Below are 21,262 nucleotides of genomic sequence, written 5' to 3'. Positions count from 1 at the left end.
CCTATTCATTTAAAAATGGAAGGTTCCCAAAACTCTTCGAACTTTTATATTGTTAACATCTGGGTTTATAAATGTCTACCTATTTTACAGGATTTCAGTGAGATGACTATGAGACAAACTTTAAAACACTACATAACAATGAATTACTGTTATTACTTTTAGCCTGTATGATTCACAATTTAAGAATTCTACAAAGCCGGAAAGTCTTTATTATCTATTTTTTAATTATGCATTTTAATATATATTTAAAAGGATTAAATGTGATTTATTGAATAATAAATGTTAAGCATCCTGATTCTTCATAGAAAAATTTTGGATTTTTGAAATGGAAAAAAGGAGGCATTAAAAAATTTATCATAAATAATAAAAAGGATATGTTAACAAACAAGTGACTCTTCACTTTTAAAACTTCTCAATAAAGTATATGTTGATACTTTTGATATAGTCATGATTTAGTCAATATAGGCACTCCCTCCCTAGACACAGATGCCACCCCCATGCATACTCATTTTTTATATTTCCATTCCACAGTTTCCCAAAAATAATCAACAAGATATACTTTAAATCCTCTTCTGGTTCTTTTAATATCTTGAGATACCAACGTAGCATATTTTTGTCCATCTGTTGTCTCATTCTTATTAGAAGGCCAGTTTACAATATTATATACATATGTATATACACACATACACATACATACATATAGATATATCCGTCACTTCTACCACAACAATCATCTCAATAAATTTAAACTTTTTCAAATACCTTTTCAACTTCATGAAGAGTTTTCAAAAATATGTATGATGAATGAGCAACTATATGAGACATTTGATTATTTTTTTCTTTATGTGTTCATCTTTGCTGATGATTAAGTTCCTAATAAGAGAGAAAGATTTTGTAAAAGACAGGCTGCGCATGGTAATGTATACCTGTAGTCCTTGCTGCTGGGGAGGCTGAGACTGGTGGATCATCTCAGTTTGGGAGTTCTGAGCGTCAGTAGGCTGAAACTTATGTACACTAAGGATGACCACACTGTCTGGCACCTATATGTTGGCCCCCTGGAGCAGACAGGCTGAGGTGGAGGAGGGAACCAAGCTGCCTGAGGAGGGGCCAAGTGGGCCACGTTGGAAACCAGTTGCAGGATTGGGCCTTTGAGGGCCCGCTGCACTTCTAGCCCAGGTGAAACAAGGATACTCAATCTCCCCATCTAAAATAAAATAAAGGCATCGTGGTATAGTGCAGGAGTGGGGAACCTGTGGGCTTAAGGCCATATGTGGCCTTCTAAGTCCTCAAGTGTGGCCCATTGACTGAACCCAAACTTCACAGGTCAAAAACCGTTAAAAGGATTTGTTCTACAAAACTTGGATTCAGTCAAAAGGCTGCACCTAAGGACCTAGAAGGCCACATGTGATCTTGAGGCTGTAGGTTCCCCATCCTTGGTGAATACAGGTTGCAGGTAAGAAAGATCTAGGTTCAAATCCAGACTAGCAGACTTACTGGTTGTATGACTAGACTAGTCAAATAATCTCTCAGTGTTCCAGGCTACTTACCATGATTATAACTTTTGAGACTAGCTTTTGATTTGTATTAGTCAGGTAGTTTCCTCAATTTATAAAATAATAATAACAACATTCATATAGTGCTTGAAGGTTTGAGGGTGTTTTACATGAGTTATCTCATTTGAGCCTTCTAGAAAACTTATGTGGTAAATACCATTATTCCCATTTTACAGATTAGGTCATTGGGACCAAGAGAGATTAAATGCCTTGCTCAGTGTCAAGTAGCTGTTAAATGTCTGAGGAAGTATTTGAACTCAAGTATTTCTTAGTCCAAATCCAGAACCCTGGCTACTCTGCTACCCAGCTGGTTTATTATTATTCTAACAATTATATTGTTAACAATTATATATTTGACAATAATGGTGTTGCAATGTCTTAGTCTACAAAATGTACATACAATGGGTCAAAATAATATGCTTTTTGGTTATTCATCAGTAACCTCTGGAATAAAGGAAATTTCACTGAAGGAACAATATTGTCTTCATAGATTTCAATGTTTTTACTATTAGTGTCAGAGAAGAAAATATATTCTAATATAATTTTATATTAGGATGTAGAGGTCTCTAATGAAATGCCTCAGGTTTCAGCCTATTGCTTAGTTTTGTTCAACCTTTTTTTTTTTTAGCCAATGGTTTAAATGAACACATTTAAGGCAAGTTTAACAATTTGTAATTGAGATGATTTAGGAAGAATTACTTATATGTTAGATGACAAAATATGCATTTTAAAAGGGACAATAGGAAGCATGTAAACATCCTAATGAGTATAACTGGACAGAAAACAGACATCATGGAGCTTACAGTCTAGTATGGAGCTAAGTTAGAAAGATAGTTTCAATATACAGTATAACAGAGAGCAATAGAAATTGTTATGTGGGATTTATAGTAAAAGTCTTTCAGTCAGAGGAAGCTTTATAGAGGACATAGCATTTGAAATGAACTTTAAAAGACAGGAATTCAGGGGTAGGTAGGTGGTGTTGTGGATAGAGCACTGGCCCTGAAGTCAGGAGGACCTGAGTTCAAATCTGACCTCAGACATGTGATACTCACTAGCTGTGTGACCCTGGGCAAGTCACTTAACCCCAACCGCCTCAAAAAAAAAAAAAAAGACAAGAATTCAATGACCAAATTTTGCCTAGTGAGAAATGATTTTCTAGGTATAGGGTTTTAGCCTGGAGAAGAGAAGATTTGGAGAGAGGGAAAGGAGACATATGACAACTGCCCTCAAATATTTGAAATGTCTTCATGTAGACATAGAATTAAATTTATGCTTCTAGGACTTAGAGAAATAGGAGTGATAAACAGAACTTATCGAGAGGCAAATATCTATTTAATATAAGGAAAAGCTGCCTAAGAAGTGCATTCTCCTATTGAAATGATCTGACTGAGAGGGACAGGCTCCTTATTGCAAGACAGTTTCAAGAGCACTGTTGTAGAGGAGATTCCTTGACAGGTACGATTTGGGTTGCACCAGATAACCTTGAGTTTATATGACTTTGTGATTTTTCTTCCCTGAGATTTTATGGCTTGACTTTTTGATTTCACTAATACAGGCAGGACACTACCATTCATACTATTTATATTGATAGATTGAGAGATAGAATGATAAAGATAGGCTGTCCCAAAAGTCTTAGTGCAACCTAAAGCCATTAAAGCTTAATAAGCTTTAATAATAATTTCAACAATACTTTATAATGAAAATATGCTTTAATAGCTTAAATCTGGACTAAGACTTTTGAGAACCTCTACATAATATGTCTATGTAAATATCTATAAATGCATGTATATCCACACACTAATATACATGCGTACTAATATTTTATCTAAACCTTTCTTGCCTCTATCTTTATTTCCATATCTCACTCAATTTGTTTGTAAATTATTGTTATTATTAAGCTATTTCCCTCTATTCCCAAGTTGAATTTCATTTCTCTGTTTAATTAGGAAACCTAACAGAAACAGAAATGCTTTCACAATATGCTGTTAAAGGTTTGCTATCCTCAACTGAATTACAGAGGTCTTTCAAAGCTTTGTTTTTCTTTTTGCCCTCCCATTTGCAGAGAGAATCCATCTGGTTTTCATGAGTAATGCTGACTGATAGCTGGTTTGTTTTCTTTCTAGGTCGTGGAGACTAATTTGGTTGCTTTTGACTGTCACTGGATCATTATAAATGAGGTAAATGCCAACTAACCTTAATTGTCAACTGTGTACCCTGTTTTCTTACATAGCAGCAGTATTTGCTACTTGCCTTGAATTTGCCAAGAGGAAATAAGCCTTGAAATAAAGTTCCAACATGCTGCCGAGTGGATGCTATTTAATAAGAATATAATGAGTTTTTCCCCCCCTTGGTATAAAGGACTTTGTATGAATAAAATAATTTTTTTAAAAACCCTCTTTCCTGCTTAGTATCTTTAGCCTTTTCTTTTGGCTTGAACTTCATGCTTTGGAAGATTATCTTTTTTAAAAATTTCAATTCCTCTTTGTAAGCACAATGAATATCTCCCAGTGGAGTGCTAGTGTTCCATTTATATTTTAATGTTGCTTCTGGAACTTTTTTTTCTCTTTCAGTCCACCCTTACATCGGGATTAAATATCAGTGTATGAATATGGATAAATCAAGAATACAGATCTTGTTTTTTTCATTTCCTACTATATCTACTTTAAAATACATTTTTTAAAATTTCAGTAGGGGTTTTTACAAAAACAATTGATGAAATTTAAAGATATCATAAAAAGAATCCCCGAAATAAGCTTTGCCATGTCTTTCTAGACAAAATCTGCAGACCAGTTGGACGTGGCAAATATGCTCTTAGGAAATTCTCCTCACACTATGCCCAAGATTTGATATTTAATGCCCTGTCTAATGCAAGTCAGTCTATCCTGAGATCTTATAAATACTAATCTTCATTAGCTAAAAATTAATAAACTAATAAACTTCTGTGAAGAAGACCAAACATCCAAAAACTTACTTTGACTTTGTTATTTGCTTAAAGTTCATGATTTGTTATTTTATTTTTTATTATGGAAAATTAGAATATATTAAGTGGCTGGTTTTTTCTTTAAACTCATTTACCTAAGGATATATAAGGATATAAGGTGTTTGGGAAGGACTAGCACCTCTGCTGTGAGGCCTTGCTGAGCCCTTTTCAGGGCTGCTCATCTACCTTTGGTATCTACCTGTCACCCAACTCTTACCTGTAACTCCAAGAAACTATAGCGTGGACAGTTTCCACACCCTGGTAAAACCATATTGGCAGGCAGTGTAAACCAGGTTTAGGATAATCAACAGGCCTCAAACCCATCGGAGAGTTAAGGGGGACAACCAACCTAAGCATGTGAAGACTTCTCATGGAGTTGGTAGATGAGAATAATTGGTTCCAATGGCTACAAAGCAGCTGAATCAAGTTTGGTCAGGCATCAGAGACACCAAGGTCATCCACTGGATCTCAGGCCATCACCAGCCATCTTAATTTTTATCTTACAAATTGTGTATCTATCATGATTGAATTATTTCATTCTCGGAACAAAGAATCAGATTCCATTCGTAATATGCCGAGCCACTCAACTATCACCTTGAAGGTATTTCACCTCTTTCTAGAGCTGTAACTATGCTTTGTTCCATGCTGCTGAAATAACAAGGAGTAGGGATGTAAGAGTACTTCCATCCTATGCCCATTTCCCAAACCCCTGACTCTAAGGTATGTAGTCCGTTTTTGGCCCTGTACCACGCAGCATGGCTGCCTCTCATAGGCCCAGCTACCACCTTTGGATACCTGTCTTCTAAGTCTTGCCTTCCTCTCCTGCTGTGCTCTTGACTACCACCTACTTCCCTGGTGTCAGGGATTCCCTGGAGCTGGTAGAGGGACAGGTTTATACTTTCTGAGCAATGGGCCAGCCCTTGTCTTGAGTCTAATTGGGCTGCTTTGCATCCTAAGCCCTGGAGACTCATGCCCCATCATTTCTGTGAGATTCCTGAAATCACTATTCCAAATAGTATGGAGTAGTGAGGGCTTTCTGCTTTCTGGTAGCTTTCTTAACCACTGGTAGCTGGTAGCTCCCTTAACTGCTCAAATTGAATTTCCCCTGGATAGCAGAATACGAACTTAACAGCTTTTTGCCCTTTGGATGATAGATTTTGAAGTTTTGTTTTCAGAGGCCAGGAATCTTTCTAATTTCTTGTTTTATTTCCTTCTCTAACCTGCTCCCTATTCAGACGTCTCAGGAGTAGACCACCCAGACTTCCATGTACAAAGCACAAAACAGTATCAATATTTTTTATTATTATATTTTAGCCAATAAACCCTTGCTACTAAAAATGATCTCTCGTCTATTTAGTCACATTGATACACGTCAAAAGAAATCAATACTTTCATTCAACTATCTACCACTTAAAGGATTTATAAGAATAATCATATGATATCTGAATCTTTTGCTAAGTCATATAAGAAATCTAAAGGCAATTTCTACTATTCTTGACTCAGGGAAACAAACACACACTTGGACTACCCCAGAATCCTGTAGGCCAATTTGCATTTTTAAGGGAATTAGCCTAGTATACTCTGTTGAGATAGTCATATCATGAAAATCATTTTAGATTTCTCAGCTAAGGAGCATTACAGCATTAATGCCATTTTCTATCTTTCATAATAATTCAAATGCATTTGTTCTTTTGAACCTGATCTATATGGATATGGAATAAATTATAGTCCCGTTGTTAGACATACATTCAAGTGGTTTTTAGTGTGTTACATAAGAGGATTTAAAAAAAAATTTTTTAAATTCCAGTCTGCAAAATGGAATAAGTGTGAACATTTACAGCATATTAGGTAGTTGAAAAAGCATGTATCTGGAGGCAGAAGAAATAGATATAAATCCTGTGTCTGGTACTTATGACCTGGATGACCTGGGGCAGACCACTTCACCTTCCTGGGCCTGTTTCCTCATCTATAAAATGGAGGAAGTAGATTAAATGAGGATTGGAATCATATGATCACTTTCCCTCCCCCTTACACTGAGTGTTTTACTGACACTGCCATTACTGCTTATAACTTGGACTTTTCTATCCTCCTTCCCTCTATGAATAAGAAAACAGATGACAGTTTTCTGTATAATGGAAAGTATCTCCAAATTCATGAGTCAGAAGTTCTGGGCTTGAAGCTAGACATCTACCATCCCTGATAAATCTATTGTTAGTAGATCACCCTAGGTCACCTCTGATTCCTTCTACTTTAATATCACTTATAAACCTATACTGGCATCTTCCTCCCCCATTTGTCATTCCAAATAAAATTAAACTAGCAATAGCCATTTACATAAGGATGTTTTTCTCACACACACACACACACACACACATGCACACTCATATGTCTTTATAGATAGCTATACACTGACATGTATAAATATATTTCTTCCTGTATGCCTTCTGTGTATTGATAAAACTCTCATTTATGCAGCTCTTTAAGGATTACAAGGCACTTTACGTGTAACATCTCATTTGTTTGAGTCCTCACAATAGCCCTGAATGGTAGGTGCCTTTATTGACCCCATTTTACAGATGGGGAAACTAGGTCTGGGGAAGGTCAAGTGACTTTTCTAGAATCACACAGCTACCAATTGCTTGAGGTAGGATTCAAACTCAAGTCTTCCTTATTCCAAGTCCAGTACTCTATCCACTATAACACCTAGATGCCTGTTATCATTTCTATAATCCCTCGCTCTCAAGTATGTATTGATGTGTGTCTATATACAGACTGAAACCATATGACATATATTTCTTTAAAGGAAGAATTATGCCCTGCTCAGATAAAGGCAAGAAAGCCAGAAAAGTTTGAAAGGCAAAACATGCAAATACTCATTTGATTGACTACAAAGAACGTGAATCTGTCTAATTTGGTTGTCTGTAGCTATTATTTAATTGCTAATTTTTAAATGACTTACAAACATTTATTTAAATTTATTACAAAAGTAGTTATCCTAGAGAACCCTTGCAAATCAAAACTGGCATTGTTTATAATAGAACAAACTGTGAAACAAAATGTGAAAACTTGAAAGCAATTTCTTTTTTCATTTGCATTAAAAGTTCTACATTAATGAGAGTCTGTGCTAGCTCATCTGGTGTAATAAATCATATGCTAGTACTTGCTAATGGCGCTTATTGGTTCCTCTGAATTCTGTGCATCCAGGCCTCAAAAGCCTTTCATTATGAATATTGCCATCCCTTCAGGGCCCTTAAACAGATGTCACAGCTCTTTATTTAAGTTTTACACAAGTCAGAAATTTAGATATCCAGACATTTACTGTTGGTTGCTGTAGGAATAAATGTCTGGATGTTGAGTAAATGTCCTCTCAAGGCTGACCTCAGGTGTCCCAGAGAGATTATATCAAGGTATCTCTTAAATGGCTTAAATCATTATGACTCAGGGGTCAACATTTTTTAGAGTTTGTATCTGAATAAATGACAGAAACAATTAATTCATATACTTTGTGGTTTTCTTTTCTTGTTTCGTGATGAATTTAACTGCTCACTGCTAGTCTGTAGAGCAGAAAGCTTTTGTCCTGTTTCTCTAGGCCTAGGCTATTGGAATACAGCCTGTAGCTATTTTTATTGCCATATTCTGCTCTTAGGTATTTTTTTTAATTTTGAAAATGAATTTTAAAATTAAACTTTTTTTGCACTGAATATTGTGACTTTATCGATGGTAGATAACATAGGGCTCTATGCTTCTCCCCACTACTGCACAAGTGCATTGGTGCAAAGATTGTGAATGGGAAATAAGTCAGGGGTGTTGACTTTCCAGTAGTGGAACTCCTCTTTTGCCTAAGGTTGAAGATCTATGGCTTTCAATTTTAGTCTTTAGAGACCATGTAGATCATGAAGTTTATTATTAAAACCATATTCATTGTCATAGCAGGAACTGAGCTCAACAAAATGGTCATTGAGTATAATACAAACACCAGCATTAAAGTGTGGGGTCCATTGTGAAAATCATAGGATACAACTTGGTCCTCTGCATAACCCAAGATGTCCTTCAGAAGAGGGTCCCTCATGCTTGTTTTGCCACTCTCTTGATATCAGCATGTTTCGCAAGCTTCGCTGGTCAGATCCATAGCAGATTCATTGGAAGTGGGAACATGGAAGGCCATGCTTGTTAGATTCCCCTTCAGATCAGGGATGCCCTTTTTTGTAGCCTTAGAAGCACTAGTGGAATTAGGGATAATGTTTTGAGCAGTGCCATACCCATTACCCCACAACTTGCCAGAAGGGCCATCTATTGCCATCTGCATAACAGTAATGACATGAACTGTGGTCATTAGTCCATTCATGATGCTAAAGCTGTCATGAATGACCTTGGTCAGGAGGGCAAAGCAATTCATAGTTCAGGAGGCATTACTGATAATCTCAAGAGAATCATTGCATTTCTTGTGGTTCATTCCCATCACATAGGGACATTAGCAGACGGGGAAGAGTTAATGACACACGTACCTCCATCCTTCAAGTGAAAACTGACCTTTTTCTTAGCAGTAAAAACATGAAAGAACTCTACTACATACTTGTTTCTAGCCTCTTCTGGAAGACAGTAATGGCTTTTCCACCGATCACTAGCTTTCTATTCTCTGTCTTGGCAGTGCCACACCAAGGGCAAGCTCATGCCATGAATGCAATCATATTGGAATATCTAGACTATGCAGTCAAAGCCAATGATGGGGTCATTAACGGGTACAATATGTTCTCTGCCTGAGGTGGATGCTGCCCTCATCCCCAGGTGTGCAATATGGCCAAATTCACTGATTCTAACCTTCACCATTTTGTCTCAAAGATGTGACCACAGTAGTGAATCCTGTCACCGAAGACAGGTGAAAAGTCAAAATTATGCTTTTTGATAATAGCATAAAACCTATTTAGTGAGGGGAGTAAAGGGAATTTTATTCCACTGAACTTCAAATCATCAGGATTGGTAGCTAGAGGACCTGAGTTCAAATCCTGCTTTAGGGATATAAATTTGGGCATCATTTAAAGTCCCCATATTTCTCATCTACAAAGCAAGGGTGTTGGATTACATGGTTCTGTGACCCATCCTTTTAAGAGTCTGGGTCTTACTTTAGAGGAGCAGGCAGGTTCCATCATGTCCCTATTGCCAGCTTGCTACTCCAGAGACTTTAGGGAAATTCACCTTGGGTGAGTTCCTGGACTGTCTCTCTTGGTTGAGCTGAGTTTTCCTGCTTCCAATAGGAGAGCTCCTTCATTCTGTATTACTTGATATGCAAGAAGAGTACAAAATGGAGATGAATGATGATTGTGATTAATGATAATGATAAAATCTTCAGAACTCTGTTTAAGATATTCAAGAGATCTTCTAGACCAGACTCCTCTTTATATGTAGACCTTCACCAAGACTATTGAAATCAGTGTTTCTATTTCTCTCGAATTTTATTAAATTTCTCTGGGTCAATGGTATATGATCTCAAGAGAATGTTAGCTACTTGAGGACATGGAGATCATGAAGTTTGTTATATTGTCTGAGATCTGGGTTCAAATCCCACTTCTGACACATGATGGTTGTGTGATCCTGAGCAAGTCATTTAATATCAGTAATTATAAATTACAGAGCAGTTGCCAAACTTCAATGGTGAAGGAAGGTCTCTCACCAAAGAACCTTTATAAATTGATGAAATCGCAGGTCCAGATCACCTGTATATCCATATACAATATGGATAACAGAAATGTGTTCATGTGTGGTATGTAAAAAGGGTATTATCTGGGTAAGATTTTGTTAAAAAAAAAATCATTCCGAGGCCTATGTAGTATATACTTTACAATGAGAGATTCAGAGGGGTAATGTTGTATAAAAATTTCCTAACTTAACATAGCCCAGAGATACTTACTAATTTAACATAGCCCAGATCAATTTTCTTTAATGTACTCTATAAAGATTAAACAAGTATTCATTTGTCTTTCTGTGTTTCTATATGTGGCATCTACTGAAATAATGTTCTGTAATTGTACTAGCTTCCCATTCAAGTTTACACATAACCATCCATCCAGGTCTGAGTTCTAGTGCCAAAATTCACATCAGAAGTGACATTGTGAGTAAGAATAATAGACTCTTTTTTTTTCCTCTCAGAATTCATTTCAGTTCACTTCAACAAATGCTTAGTAAGCATCCAGAGTAAACAAGATGGAGGATTTGACATTTTTTTGGTTCCCACATGGTAGGAGCTTAATATAGAGGACCTAAGATCTCACACTGTCACTTTCTTATTGCCTGAATACAAAGTGGTCACTAGGAGCTGGAGTGGGGGTTAAGGGTAGAAGCTGGCTGGTTGATTCCAATGGGAACTTTGGTCACTTAAGTCAACTTAAGGAATTATATGTCTGTGTTTGAGTGTGTATATGTATATGTGTATATATATGTATGTATGTATGTATGTATATGTGTGTATGGCTATGGCTAAATAAATTTCCTTTTTTTAGTCATTGAATGACCTATGAATCACTTTGTTTCATTGAATGATCTATAAATCCACTTTGTTCCAACTACCAGGGGATTGACCTGAGTTGGTACCAGCCCAGAACACCCCACTAACTGTAAAAAAAGGGAAATATGTACCAGAAATAGAGCACTTACAGCTTTCTCCACATGACAAGAAATAAGGAAGTTCAACAAGGTAATAGCCTTATGAATTAAGTGGAAAATACTAAAAGTCCACAAATTTGTACTTTGAAATCCATTTAGAAATTTGTCTGTTGCTGCAGTTTTTAACAGCATATGTAAGCCTTGTCTTTAATTCAGCATTCTGTTGCAGCAAGTAGATTTCAAGTCTTTCCAGTTACCTGCAGAATAACGAAGGTTAATAAGGTTGGAAACCCATTCTGCCTGGAGAGGGTCCCTAAGTTATGAAACTCCAAGAATGTAGAAATTTTGCCCAGAACATCTACTGCACATTCCCCAAGCCAATAAAAGTTCTAGATATTGACTAAACCAGTCAACTAAAGAATGGAAGGAACTAGGAAATGGGTATTATGTAAAAAATATTGGCAGGACTCACAGGAAGACTAGAATCCAGCTTAGGCCAGCTGTCCTCTTGACAAGTTACTTGTAGTCACGCCTTTGTCGGGGGAGAGGGGGTAGGAAGTGAATTCCTCACCATGGGAGGTTGAAACAGCTTTGAGTACAAATCCTGGGAATAAACCCACCATCAAAGAGAAGAGTCAGAAAGTGAATGAATGAAAATATAAGACATAAAAAGCAAAGAAACTAAAGCCAGCAAAGATCTCAGAAAAAGAAAATAGTTTAAAATATCTAGAGCACAAGCAGACAAACTACCAGGGAAGATATAAAAATTGGAAAATAGGATGAGTTAGAAGTCTAAAAATAATGCAAACAGCTCTAAATCAAGATTACAAAACAAAGAAAATTGAACAAACACCTTATGAAACAGAGAAATCTGTGGATTTGCAACAGAATAACCTCAGCATGAAGCTCCGGAAGGGTTTAAGAGATAAAACAAAACTCTTAGAAAATAATACAAATGACAACAGATGGAAGAATTTAGGACCTACACAGAAGAAAGAATTAGCAGAATAAACAAAAACTTGAATCCTTAGTGACAGATCTCTCCAGAGAAATGAAAGACAACAAATTGAGAATAAAAATATAGGAAAATGAAGTCAATCTGGAAGAAGAGAGGCAAAAAGTAAGAAGGATAAAAGAAAACATGAACTTTATACAAGCAAAATACATTGATCTCAAAATGGGCTGAATAGAGACAAATTAAAGATCATGGGCTTCTCAGAAGAATATTCCTAGTCAAAAAAAAACTCCAAAGTATAATGCAAGAAATAAGAAAAGAAAACTGCCTAGAACTTCTAACTATAAACAAACAAACAAAAACTCAAGCAAACAGACTACATACAAATAGAAACACATACAGATCACTTCCTGGAGAAAAACAAAACCCTTGAGCTTCAAACATCAAGACAGAGGTGAATCAATGTATTTAGTGGAACTCAATGAAGACTGGGTAGGTAAACATAAATGGAGCCAGGAAGGAAAGTAGATAGAATTGAACATATGTAATCAAATCCTTGGTAAACAAAACAAAAAACCCTAAAGCAAAAATAATTTCTCCACTCAGCAAGATGAGGAGAAGTTATAGGAGAATGGGAGAGAGTTGGCAAAGGCAGGGGATAAAATAGGGATAAAGCAAAGAAGAAATCTGGGGTCAATAGTATACAGTCTCATTGAAGAAGGCTCCCACAGAAGAAGAGATATACTTTGTAAAGGGATATGGAGTCCTTTACAGTTAGTCTAATTGGCAGGAATTTATTTCATAAGAAGACCACTTGCTCTGAGAAAACACTGCAACTCTGGTTAACATGCTGCCTCAAGAGAAGAGAAATCTTAGCATACGGAAGGGTGGGAGGCATGGACCCAAGAGAGGAGATTTCATGGCAAAAGGAAAAAAGGACCACAGCAAAGGTAGTGTGAAAAATTGGTCTAAACAATTTGAAAACGAGTAATTTTCACTCTGAGACAATTGCCACCCTGAAACAAGATCCATAAAACAATAACATAGAAATTGTAGATGCTAGACAATTCTTCTAGAACCTAGAAGAAAGAACTCAAACTTTGTACTTTAGAAGCTTCAATTCCATAAGGAACACAAAGTACTGAAGATCATGAATTAAATAATAAGTATTTAGAATAGACAGAAAATGAACTGATGCAAAGGCAAATAAGCAGAACCAAGAGAGCAATGCACCCAGTAAAAGCAATATAGTAATGATAATGAACTGTGAAAAACTTAGCTACTCTGATAAATATAATGATTCAAGACACTTCCAAAGGACTCATAATAAAAAATTATATCAACCTTCAGAGAGAAAACTGATGAACACTAAGTGCAGACTAAAGCATATTTTCTTCAATTTAAGATTTTTTTCTTAATATACTATAATATGATTAATATGGAAATGTGTTTTTATGGCTTCACATGGATAATGAGTATCATATTTCTTGCCTTCTCATTTGGTGAGGATGGGACTGGAAGAAGGGAAAGAATTTGGAGCTCAAAATTTCAAAAAGAATGTTAAAAATTTAGAAGTTAAAAATAAAGAATAGACAGAAAGTGAAGAGAATTAATGAAGAGAACAAGGCAAATAAATCCTTTTAAAGAAAAGGTATAGCAAACAAAAAAAAAAAATCTAACCAAAAAGTAGGAGGAATTGAAAGGAGGAGTTATTTGAATTAATTACTTAACTGAGAGGGGAAAAAACAGGGAGAAGTGTTAGATACTTATATGGAAGAAAGAAAAAAAGAAGGAACCAATAACTTAACTATAACTTCAAAACTAGAGAAGAGATTGAAAAAATAGAACTGAGTTGGTATAAGGGCAAAAGATCTTTGGGGAATATGGTTGCTTTGAAGTTGATTAAGAAAAATAATTGTAAGGACAAAGTACTATCTAAAAGGAAAAAGGAGAAGAAAAAAACCAATATATTAGAGATAAAAAGGAGTGTATATACATATATATACATATATATGTACATATTATATATAAAATAAACATAAACCTATTTCTGTAACATTAAATGAGTAACAGATTGAGTAAGAAAACAAAAGCCCACGCTCTGCTGCTTTCAGAAAACACATCTAAAAGACAAAGATATATACAAAATAAAAGTGGGAGGCTGGAATAAAAGTCATTATGTATCAGGTGAATCCCAAAAAGCAGGAGTTGAAATCACACTATCAGACTGAAAACAAAGTCTTGAAAATCAGTCAGATATATGTATTAAATTATACTATGCTTAAAGGAACAAAAAGAACAAACCAGTATCAATAAAAAATGTGTGTGTACCAAAAAAAAAAAAGTAGAATAGACAGAAAAGGGAGAGTGGGTATGGTGTAGAGGGAAAAGATTCTTGGGGAATAGGGTTGCCTTAAAGTCAATTAAGCACAAATATCTAAATTCATAAGAGAAAATTTGAATTATAAAACATGTATGTGTGTATGTATGTATGTGTGTAATTACATATGTTTGTGTATGCACAGACACAGACACACACAGTACTGGGAGACTTTGATTCCCTCTCTCAGAGTTGGAAAAATCTAACAGAAAGGTAAAAGGGAATTGAGCAATAATTAAAGTGTAATTCAAAATAACCTTGAGCTTTTTAGTTTCACATTCAGACCCACAGGCAATGATATCAAATGATTAATATTAGAGTCAATATTGGAGGGGTAGTAGGAAGAAGGCAGACTAACGTATTGTTGGTGGAACTATAAATTGATTCAACAGTTTTGGAAAACCATTTGACATTATGCAAATAGAATGATTGTCCATACTCTTTGACCCACAATTCCTCCATTAGACCTAGAAAGAAAGGACATATATATACCAAAATATTTATACCAGATTTTTTTTTGTGTGTGTGTGGCAACAAAGAATTAGAAACAAAGTAAATGTCTGTCAATTAGGAAATAGCTAAATACATTCTGGTATATTAGTGTAAAGGAATACTATTATGCTTTAAGAAGTGATGAATATGAATGCAGAGAAGCACAGAAACACTTGTAGGAACTAACACAAAGTGAAGTTAGCAGAGCTAGAAGAACAATATGCACCATGACTACGACAATGGACTTAGAAAGAAAAACAACCACAAAATAACAAAAAAATGAATGTTGCAAAATTAAAAAGAATATATTTAGTCCTAAAGAAGAGGTACAAGTAAACCATCTCCTAGAAGAAGGTGTGGATTCATGGATGTCAGATTTTATAGAAGTATTGATGGATTTTGTTGACTTGTTTTCTCTTTTTATTTTGTTTTTCTTTAAAAAAAACCTACCTTTTTGTCATATGAGGTAGATATCTGGAAGAGTGGAGAGGTAATGATAAAGGAGGAAACAAGGTATTTAAAAACAAAAAAAATTAAAAAAATAAAAATCTGACTTCACACTGAATCCTTTCAGAAGCAATTGCCTTTTTTTTTGCAATTTTTTGAGGTAGTTTTTTAGAGGTAAATGATTGTGCAAGGTGGTTGTGTGCTTATGTGTAAAGTGTTTTGCAAACCTTTAAAATTATATATCTGCATGTGTGCACATGTGCTATTAGTTTTGTTCTACCTTCTTGATGCCTTAGCAATATCAGTAATGTTCAATTATGGACAAAGGAAATAGAAATTCATTCCTCTCCCTGAAATCAACTGGTCTAAAGATTTCCTTATTAATATGGATGATCACCCCAACTAACTTTTAGAGACTGGCCTCTTAGTCTGTTGATGTTCCTTGAGGATAGAGGCTGCTTTTCATTTCCATTCATTGCATTATCTGTGGTGCTTAGCATGATGTCTAGCATTGCATATGCACTTAATGCCTGTTAATGGATCATTTGAGATTTAAAATATATCATTTACACACCAAAACCAAAATCCAGCTTTATAATTTTTTAAACGTCCAGACTGAGAAAATAATGATAAACACTGAAAATAAGACAAACCAAGAATATTTCTCAGTGAGCTTGGTTTTACATTTTTGTGGGCTCAATCTAACACTGCCTTTGGAGAGTTCTGGAAAGCATTTAGATTTATGAATCTGGCAGAGTCCATGACCCTGAGTGACTCACTTCATCTTTTTTGTGCCTTAATTTCTTTATCTATGGAAGGGGACTATATGATATCTGAAATCCTTTCAAGCTCTAAATCTTGGACCATTGCTCTCATAACAACAAAATATATAGTAGAAAGCTAATTGGCTGCTGATTATATGCTAACTTTTAATTTCCTTGTACAAGGCTTCTAGTAAAAGAGTGCTTAAAATGAAATGATTAAAATACTGCAATACTTTATGACTGCAGGGTGAGTGCATTGTTTAAAAGACCTGGGTTGTTGTGGGGTTGTTGGTGGTGTTGTTTTGGCAACATAAGAATTTGGGGAAGGAAGTGGATTGTGAAATGATCTAGTCTAAAGGAAAAGACGACATTATAAACTGAGAAAAACCATTATCTATGGTACATTAAGGATTAATCGACCAGAAATACAGGATATTACATTGGACACAACTGATGCCAGGTGTTATTTTGCTTGCAGAAAATCTGTATTTTATAAAGATCATAAAAAGAATGAATTCTCAAGCTGACATACAATGAGGACACACAATGAGAAAGAACAAAGTGTGATTGCTTCATCAGGAAAAAGCAAATTAAAATTCACAACTGTGAGCGTCTTCTGCAGGCTTTGCAGGGAAAACAATATTGTGGAGCTTTCTCTCTCTCTCTTTTTTTTGTTTCTGTTATGAGCTTTTTGTCAAGCCAGCAAAGTGCTCATTGCAGTTCAAAATCTATTGACATAGCTATCTAATGTTAGAAACCTTTTCTTTGTGGTGCAGTGAAAATCTATTCTGGTTATGATAAACAAACCTCTATAGGCTCATTGGTTTCAAAAGGCATCTAAAAGTAGAAGTTGGGAAGGACAAAAGTCTATAGATTAGGCTACTCAGGAGATTACTATTTCTCCTGATCATTTTCATTCTGTTGGATTCCAATTAAACCAGTCATATAGTTAAATACTCCAATATTTCATTACTTCCACATCTTTTGCTGCTTCAAGTCAAATAACGGAAATAGGTTGAGGGGGAAGGGAAAGAGAGGGAGAGTTAGAGAGTTTGTTTTTTTTTTCAAATTTAAAGAAAAGCTTTTATTCAGAAAAGCTTCATTGGGCACACAGATTCGCTGATTTTTACTTTCGGACACCCAAGTTCAGTCTGCTTTCTATCAGTTTGAATTTTCTCCTATTAAGACCACACTGCTGAATTTCTTTTCTTTTTTGACATTTTGATTTAATCTATTCTTAGAAAGCAGAAATGTTATAAGAAATAATTATGGTAGCTCTCTCTGAAATAAAACAAATTCCAATTTTTTTTAAATAAAACTTTTAGCTACTTTTCTGTTATGTAATTTTAATATGGAAATTTTGGAGCCTTCATTTTTTTTTTATTGCTAAAGAATAACATGCTGTTCCAGACTAATATACACATATTTCTGACTACTCAAAGCACTTTGAGGATCGTGGTTGTTACTGCCATCAAAAGGTGATGGAAATAATTGTCTCATCCAGTGTTTTTGCCTGTGATTAACAATTTTCTGAATTGTATCATTTATTTATTTATTTGTTTGTTTAGATGATCCTAAGCTGTAATTTCATTACATTATCTGGTATGGAAATTCTCTCAACTCATCCAAATGGCAATTCCTCTGTAATTTGATGTTAGAAAGGGTTGCCTAGTGCTACTGCATGGTTAAATCACTTACCCATGACTACATAACTAGTATGTGTCAGGACTTAAATCCAGGTCTTTCTGACTCCAAGAATCACAGGATCAGAAACTTAGGACTAGAAGGACCTTTGCAACTACTTGCAAAATGAACTTGGGGGAGAGGAGCTGCCTTTTAGGCCCAGAGAAGTTAAGGGACTTATATGAAGTCATGTGGGTCAATGAGACAAGATTTGAACTCATATCCTTTTACTCCAAATCCAGTGTAGCCATTTCTCCACACAGTATTTCATACTTCCTCTTGTTATTTACCATAATAAATGTTAAAATTGCTATTAAAGGAAATAAATGGGGATTAAAGTCTTCCTTTTCAGATTATTTAGGCATTCATATTTAAAGCATATAAAATACACATGGATGTCAGCCATTTTAATGAGCATGTGTTTGTTAACAAATATGTTAAAATACATCAAATATTTGTTACAATAAAAATATTCCTTAAAACTTCAAAAAATGTTAAATTCATGGTCTTGTGTTATTGTTGCTATGCTGTAAAATTCTACTTCCTCTTGCTTATTTTATCTTCTTATGTTATAGGAAATAAATGATGCTGATGTACAGGAACTAGTGAGAAGGTCAATTGGAAGGTTAACAATTATTCGGCAAACATTTCCAGTCCCCCAGAATATAAGTCAGAGATGTTTCCGTGGCAACCATCGAATATCTTCAACATTGTGTGATCCCAAAGACCCATTCTCCCAGAATATGGAGGTACACTCTATATGTCTATGTATTCTTCTGTGAGTAGTATACTAACAGACAGCTACTTAATGAGTTTAACACAGGGCCTGGAATATAGTAGATGCTTAATAAATATTTATTAATCAATTGATTGAATGAACTTTCAGAATAGCATTAGAATATTTAGCTGTTCAATAAATCTACTGAACAATTCTTAACAATTTGCAAACTGCTAATCCTAATTTTAAGAGGAGCTTGTTAAAAATTCATATTGTTTCCATGACCTCATGTAAAAAAAAAATATATTGTTCAGTTGTTTCAGTCATGTCTGACTCTTCATAACCCCATTTGGGGTTTTCTTAGCAAAGATACTGGAGTGGTTTGCCATTTCCTTCTCCAGTTCATTTTACAGATGAGGAATTGAGGCAAACAGTGTTATGTGGCGTGCCTAGCATCACATAGTAAGTGTCTGAGGCCAGATCTGAACTCAGGAAGATGAGTCTTTCTCACTCCAGGCCCAGTTCTCTATCCACTGTGCCACCTAGCTGCCCATGTAGAAAATACCCTTTTGCTTAGTAAAATTACGAATTAGGGTATATTCTTCAAAGAGTGGGATGGTTTATACTCTTTTGTATGTAATTTTTTTTAACTAATTAATTGCTATTATACCATAAATAACATGCCAGAATTGTTAGCATTTAAGACCAACTTCATTAGTAAATTAAGCTTACTTTTCTAGTCAACAGAGTGGGAAGGGAAGGAAGAGAAGGGGAGGCAAGAGAAGGAAAGAGGCAGGAGAGGAGGGAAGAGAAAAGAGGGAAGAGTAGAGGGGGGAAGAGAGGGAATGGGAGAGCAGAAGGAAGAGCAGGGAAGGAAAAGGAAGAGAGGAGAAAAGACTTAAAAATGTTAAGTGATCTGGCAAGCCAATCTTTTAACTTGGTTTAACCAAAATTCCATGCTACATAAGCATGTTTTAATTTTACATAAGGAAAAACTTTATAAAATTTAGAACTGCCCAAAATATAGTCAGTCCCTCTTCCCTATCCCTTAATGAAGCATTCAAGCAGAGCCTGATAGCCATCTGTCTGGAATTTTGTAGAAGGGGTTCCTGCCTTAGATAGGAAGCTAAGACTAGCTGCTCTAAACCCCCTTTAAACATGAAGATTTTATGAGTTTGCAACAATGTAAAATTAATAGTTTGAAGTCAAATTGGTTAAGCAATATAAAGGCTGCATCCTTATCACCGGCTAAGGCAGATTATAATGTTAGATTTAATGGATACCTTTGAAAAATTATATAGTTGTACCTAAAAGGCCAAAAAAGAAAATGGTTTTACCTAAATTACATGCTTGTACCTAAAAGGCCAATAAAAGAAAATAAAAAAAGTAATATCAACAAGAAAAGGAAAGCGGGCTGTAGTCATTAACAGTTATGGTGCAAGAAAATTATCATACATTCAATTTGAAAGCTAGCCTGCTAATATATTAAATGTTACTACTCTGGGGAATCAAAAGCACTAGAAAATCCAAGTTATGTGTATCCCAATGCCATTACTTACATAAACACCATGATATTCATAGACTAACTAGTACCTTTCATTCTGTGAAGCTCAAAGTAATTCATGTGGAAAATACTCGACTTTTACGTCAGTTGGAAGGTCATATGTTAGCATCAAGAGCTGCCTCTACCAATATCTGATTCTTCATTCCTTGTCCCCTCCTTGCCTCGTGCATTTGGGTGTTCTTGACCTTCTTTATGCTTTGATGTATATGTGTGTGTGTGTTTATCCTTTAAATATAAAACATTTTTTTTTCAAATTTTCCACTGACTTTCAAGTATCAAATGCTTTACCCAGCCCTACTGCCACCCTCAACTGCATGCTAGTAGGGCACAGAAAGGATACCCCAGAAATTCCCCTCTTCTACAATCCCTACTGCAGCAGTGGCTGTGAAGGAGGTAATGTGAGTGGTGGGACAGATGGGGACCAGGAATGATCCCCTGTGATTGTTTCCAGATCCAAGTCTGTGTTCAGAAAGGGCAAGATGTTGGGGGTGAGTGGGTGGAATTAGACAAGAGGATTGAGAAAGGTTCTTCTATCTTATAGAAGAAATATATTCTCCATCCCAAGAGAGGCAAGTATAGCCAAGAAATCATCTACTCCACCTCTTTGTCCCCACTTGTATCTCAGTCCCAGTGAATTAGCTTGGTTTAGTTTCTTAACTGGCAAAAAAAAAAGAGTTTTCCTGAAGAAAAGTTGTAAAGAAATGAGCCAAATATGAGAACAGCAGATAATATGCTGAGGAATGATGACTCCCTTTATCCCATTCTCTTCATTAACACCATGTATTATGTTCTCAATCAATCAGTGAGCATTTATAAAGTACATACACTGTTCCCATGCACTACGTTAAGTACTTGGATACAAAGACAAAAGTAAAACAATTCATGTCCTCAAAAAATTTATGTTCTATGGAGACAAACAACAGGTACACATTACAGTATATACAAAATAAATACAAGGATATGAATGAGGGTTGGCAATAATAGCTGAGGGGAATCAGGAAGGGCCTCATGTAGAAGGTGGTACAAGCTGAACTTTGAAGAACATTTCTTTTTCTTTATTATTATTTTCAGCCAAAGAAAAGGTTTATTAGAACATCCATCATATTGGGCAGACTCTCAAGAAGTCTGA

General features: G+C 35.5%; 1 protein-coding gene across 1 annotated transcript in view; it reads left to right on the top strand.

Annotated features, from left to right (window-relative positions):
* GRID2 (glutamate ionotropic receptor delta type subunit 2) overlaps positions 1–21,262 on the top strand; it is a 1,698,202-nt gene that overhangs the window by 1,045,097 nt on the left and 631,843 nt on the right. The window contains exons 5-6 of the mRNA XM_027837543.1: positions 3,677–3,730; positions 18,427–18,600. Coding sequence (XP_027693344.1) covers positions 3,677–3,730; positions 18,427–18,600 — 228 coding nt within the window. The remainder of the gene's footprint in view (positions 1–3,676; positions 3,731–18,426; positions 18,601–21,262) is intronic.

This window comes from Vombatus ursinus, unplaced genomic scaffold, assembly GCF_900497805.2.
Source record: "Vombatus ursinus unplaced genomic scaffold, bare-nosed wombat genome assembly UNPS02014821.1, whole genome shotgun sequence".
In the NCBI taxonomy this organism is placed as follows: Eukaryota; Metazoa; Chordata; class Mammalia; order Diprotodontia; family Vombatidae; genus Vombatus; species Vombatus ursinus.
Note: the sequence above shows the minus strand (reverse complement) of the source record. Positions and strands in the feature narration are given on the sequence as shown.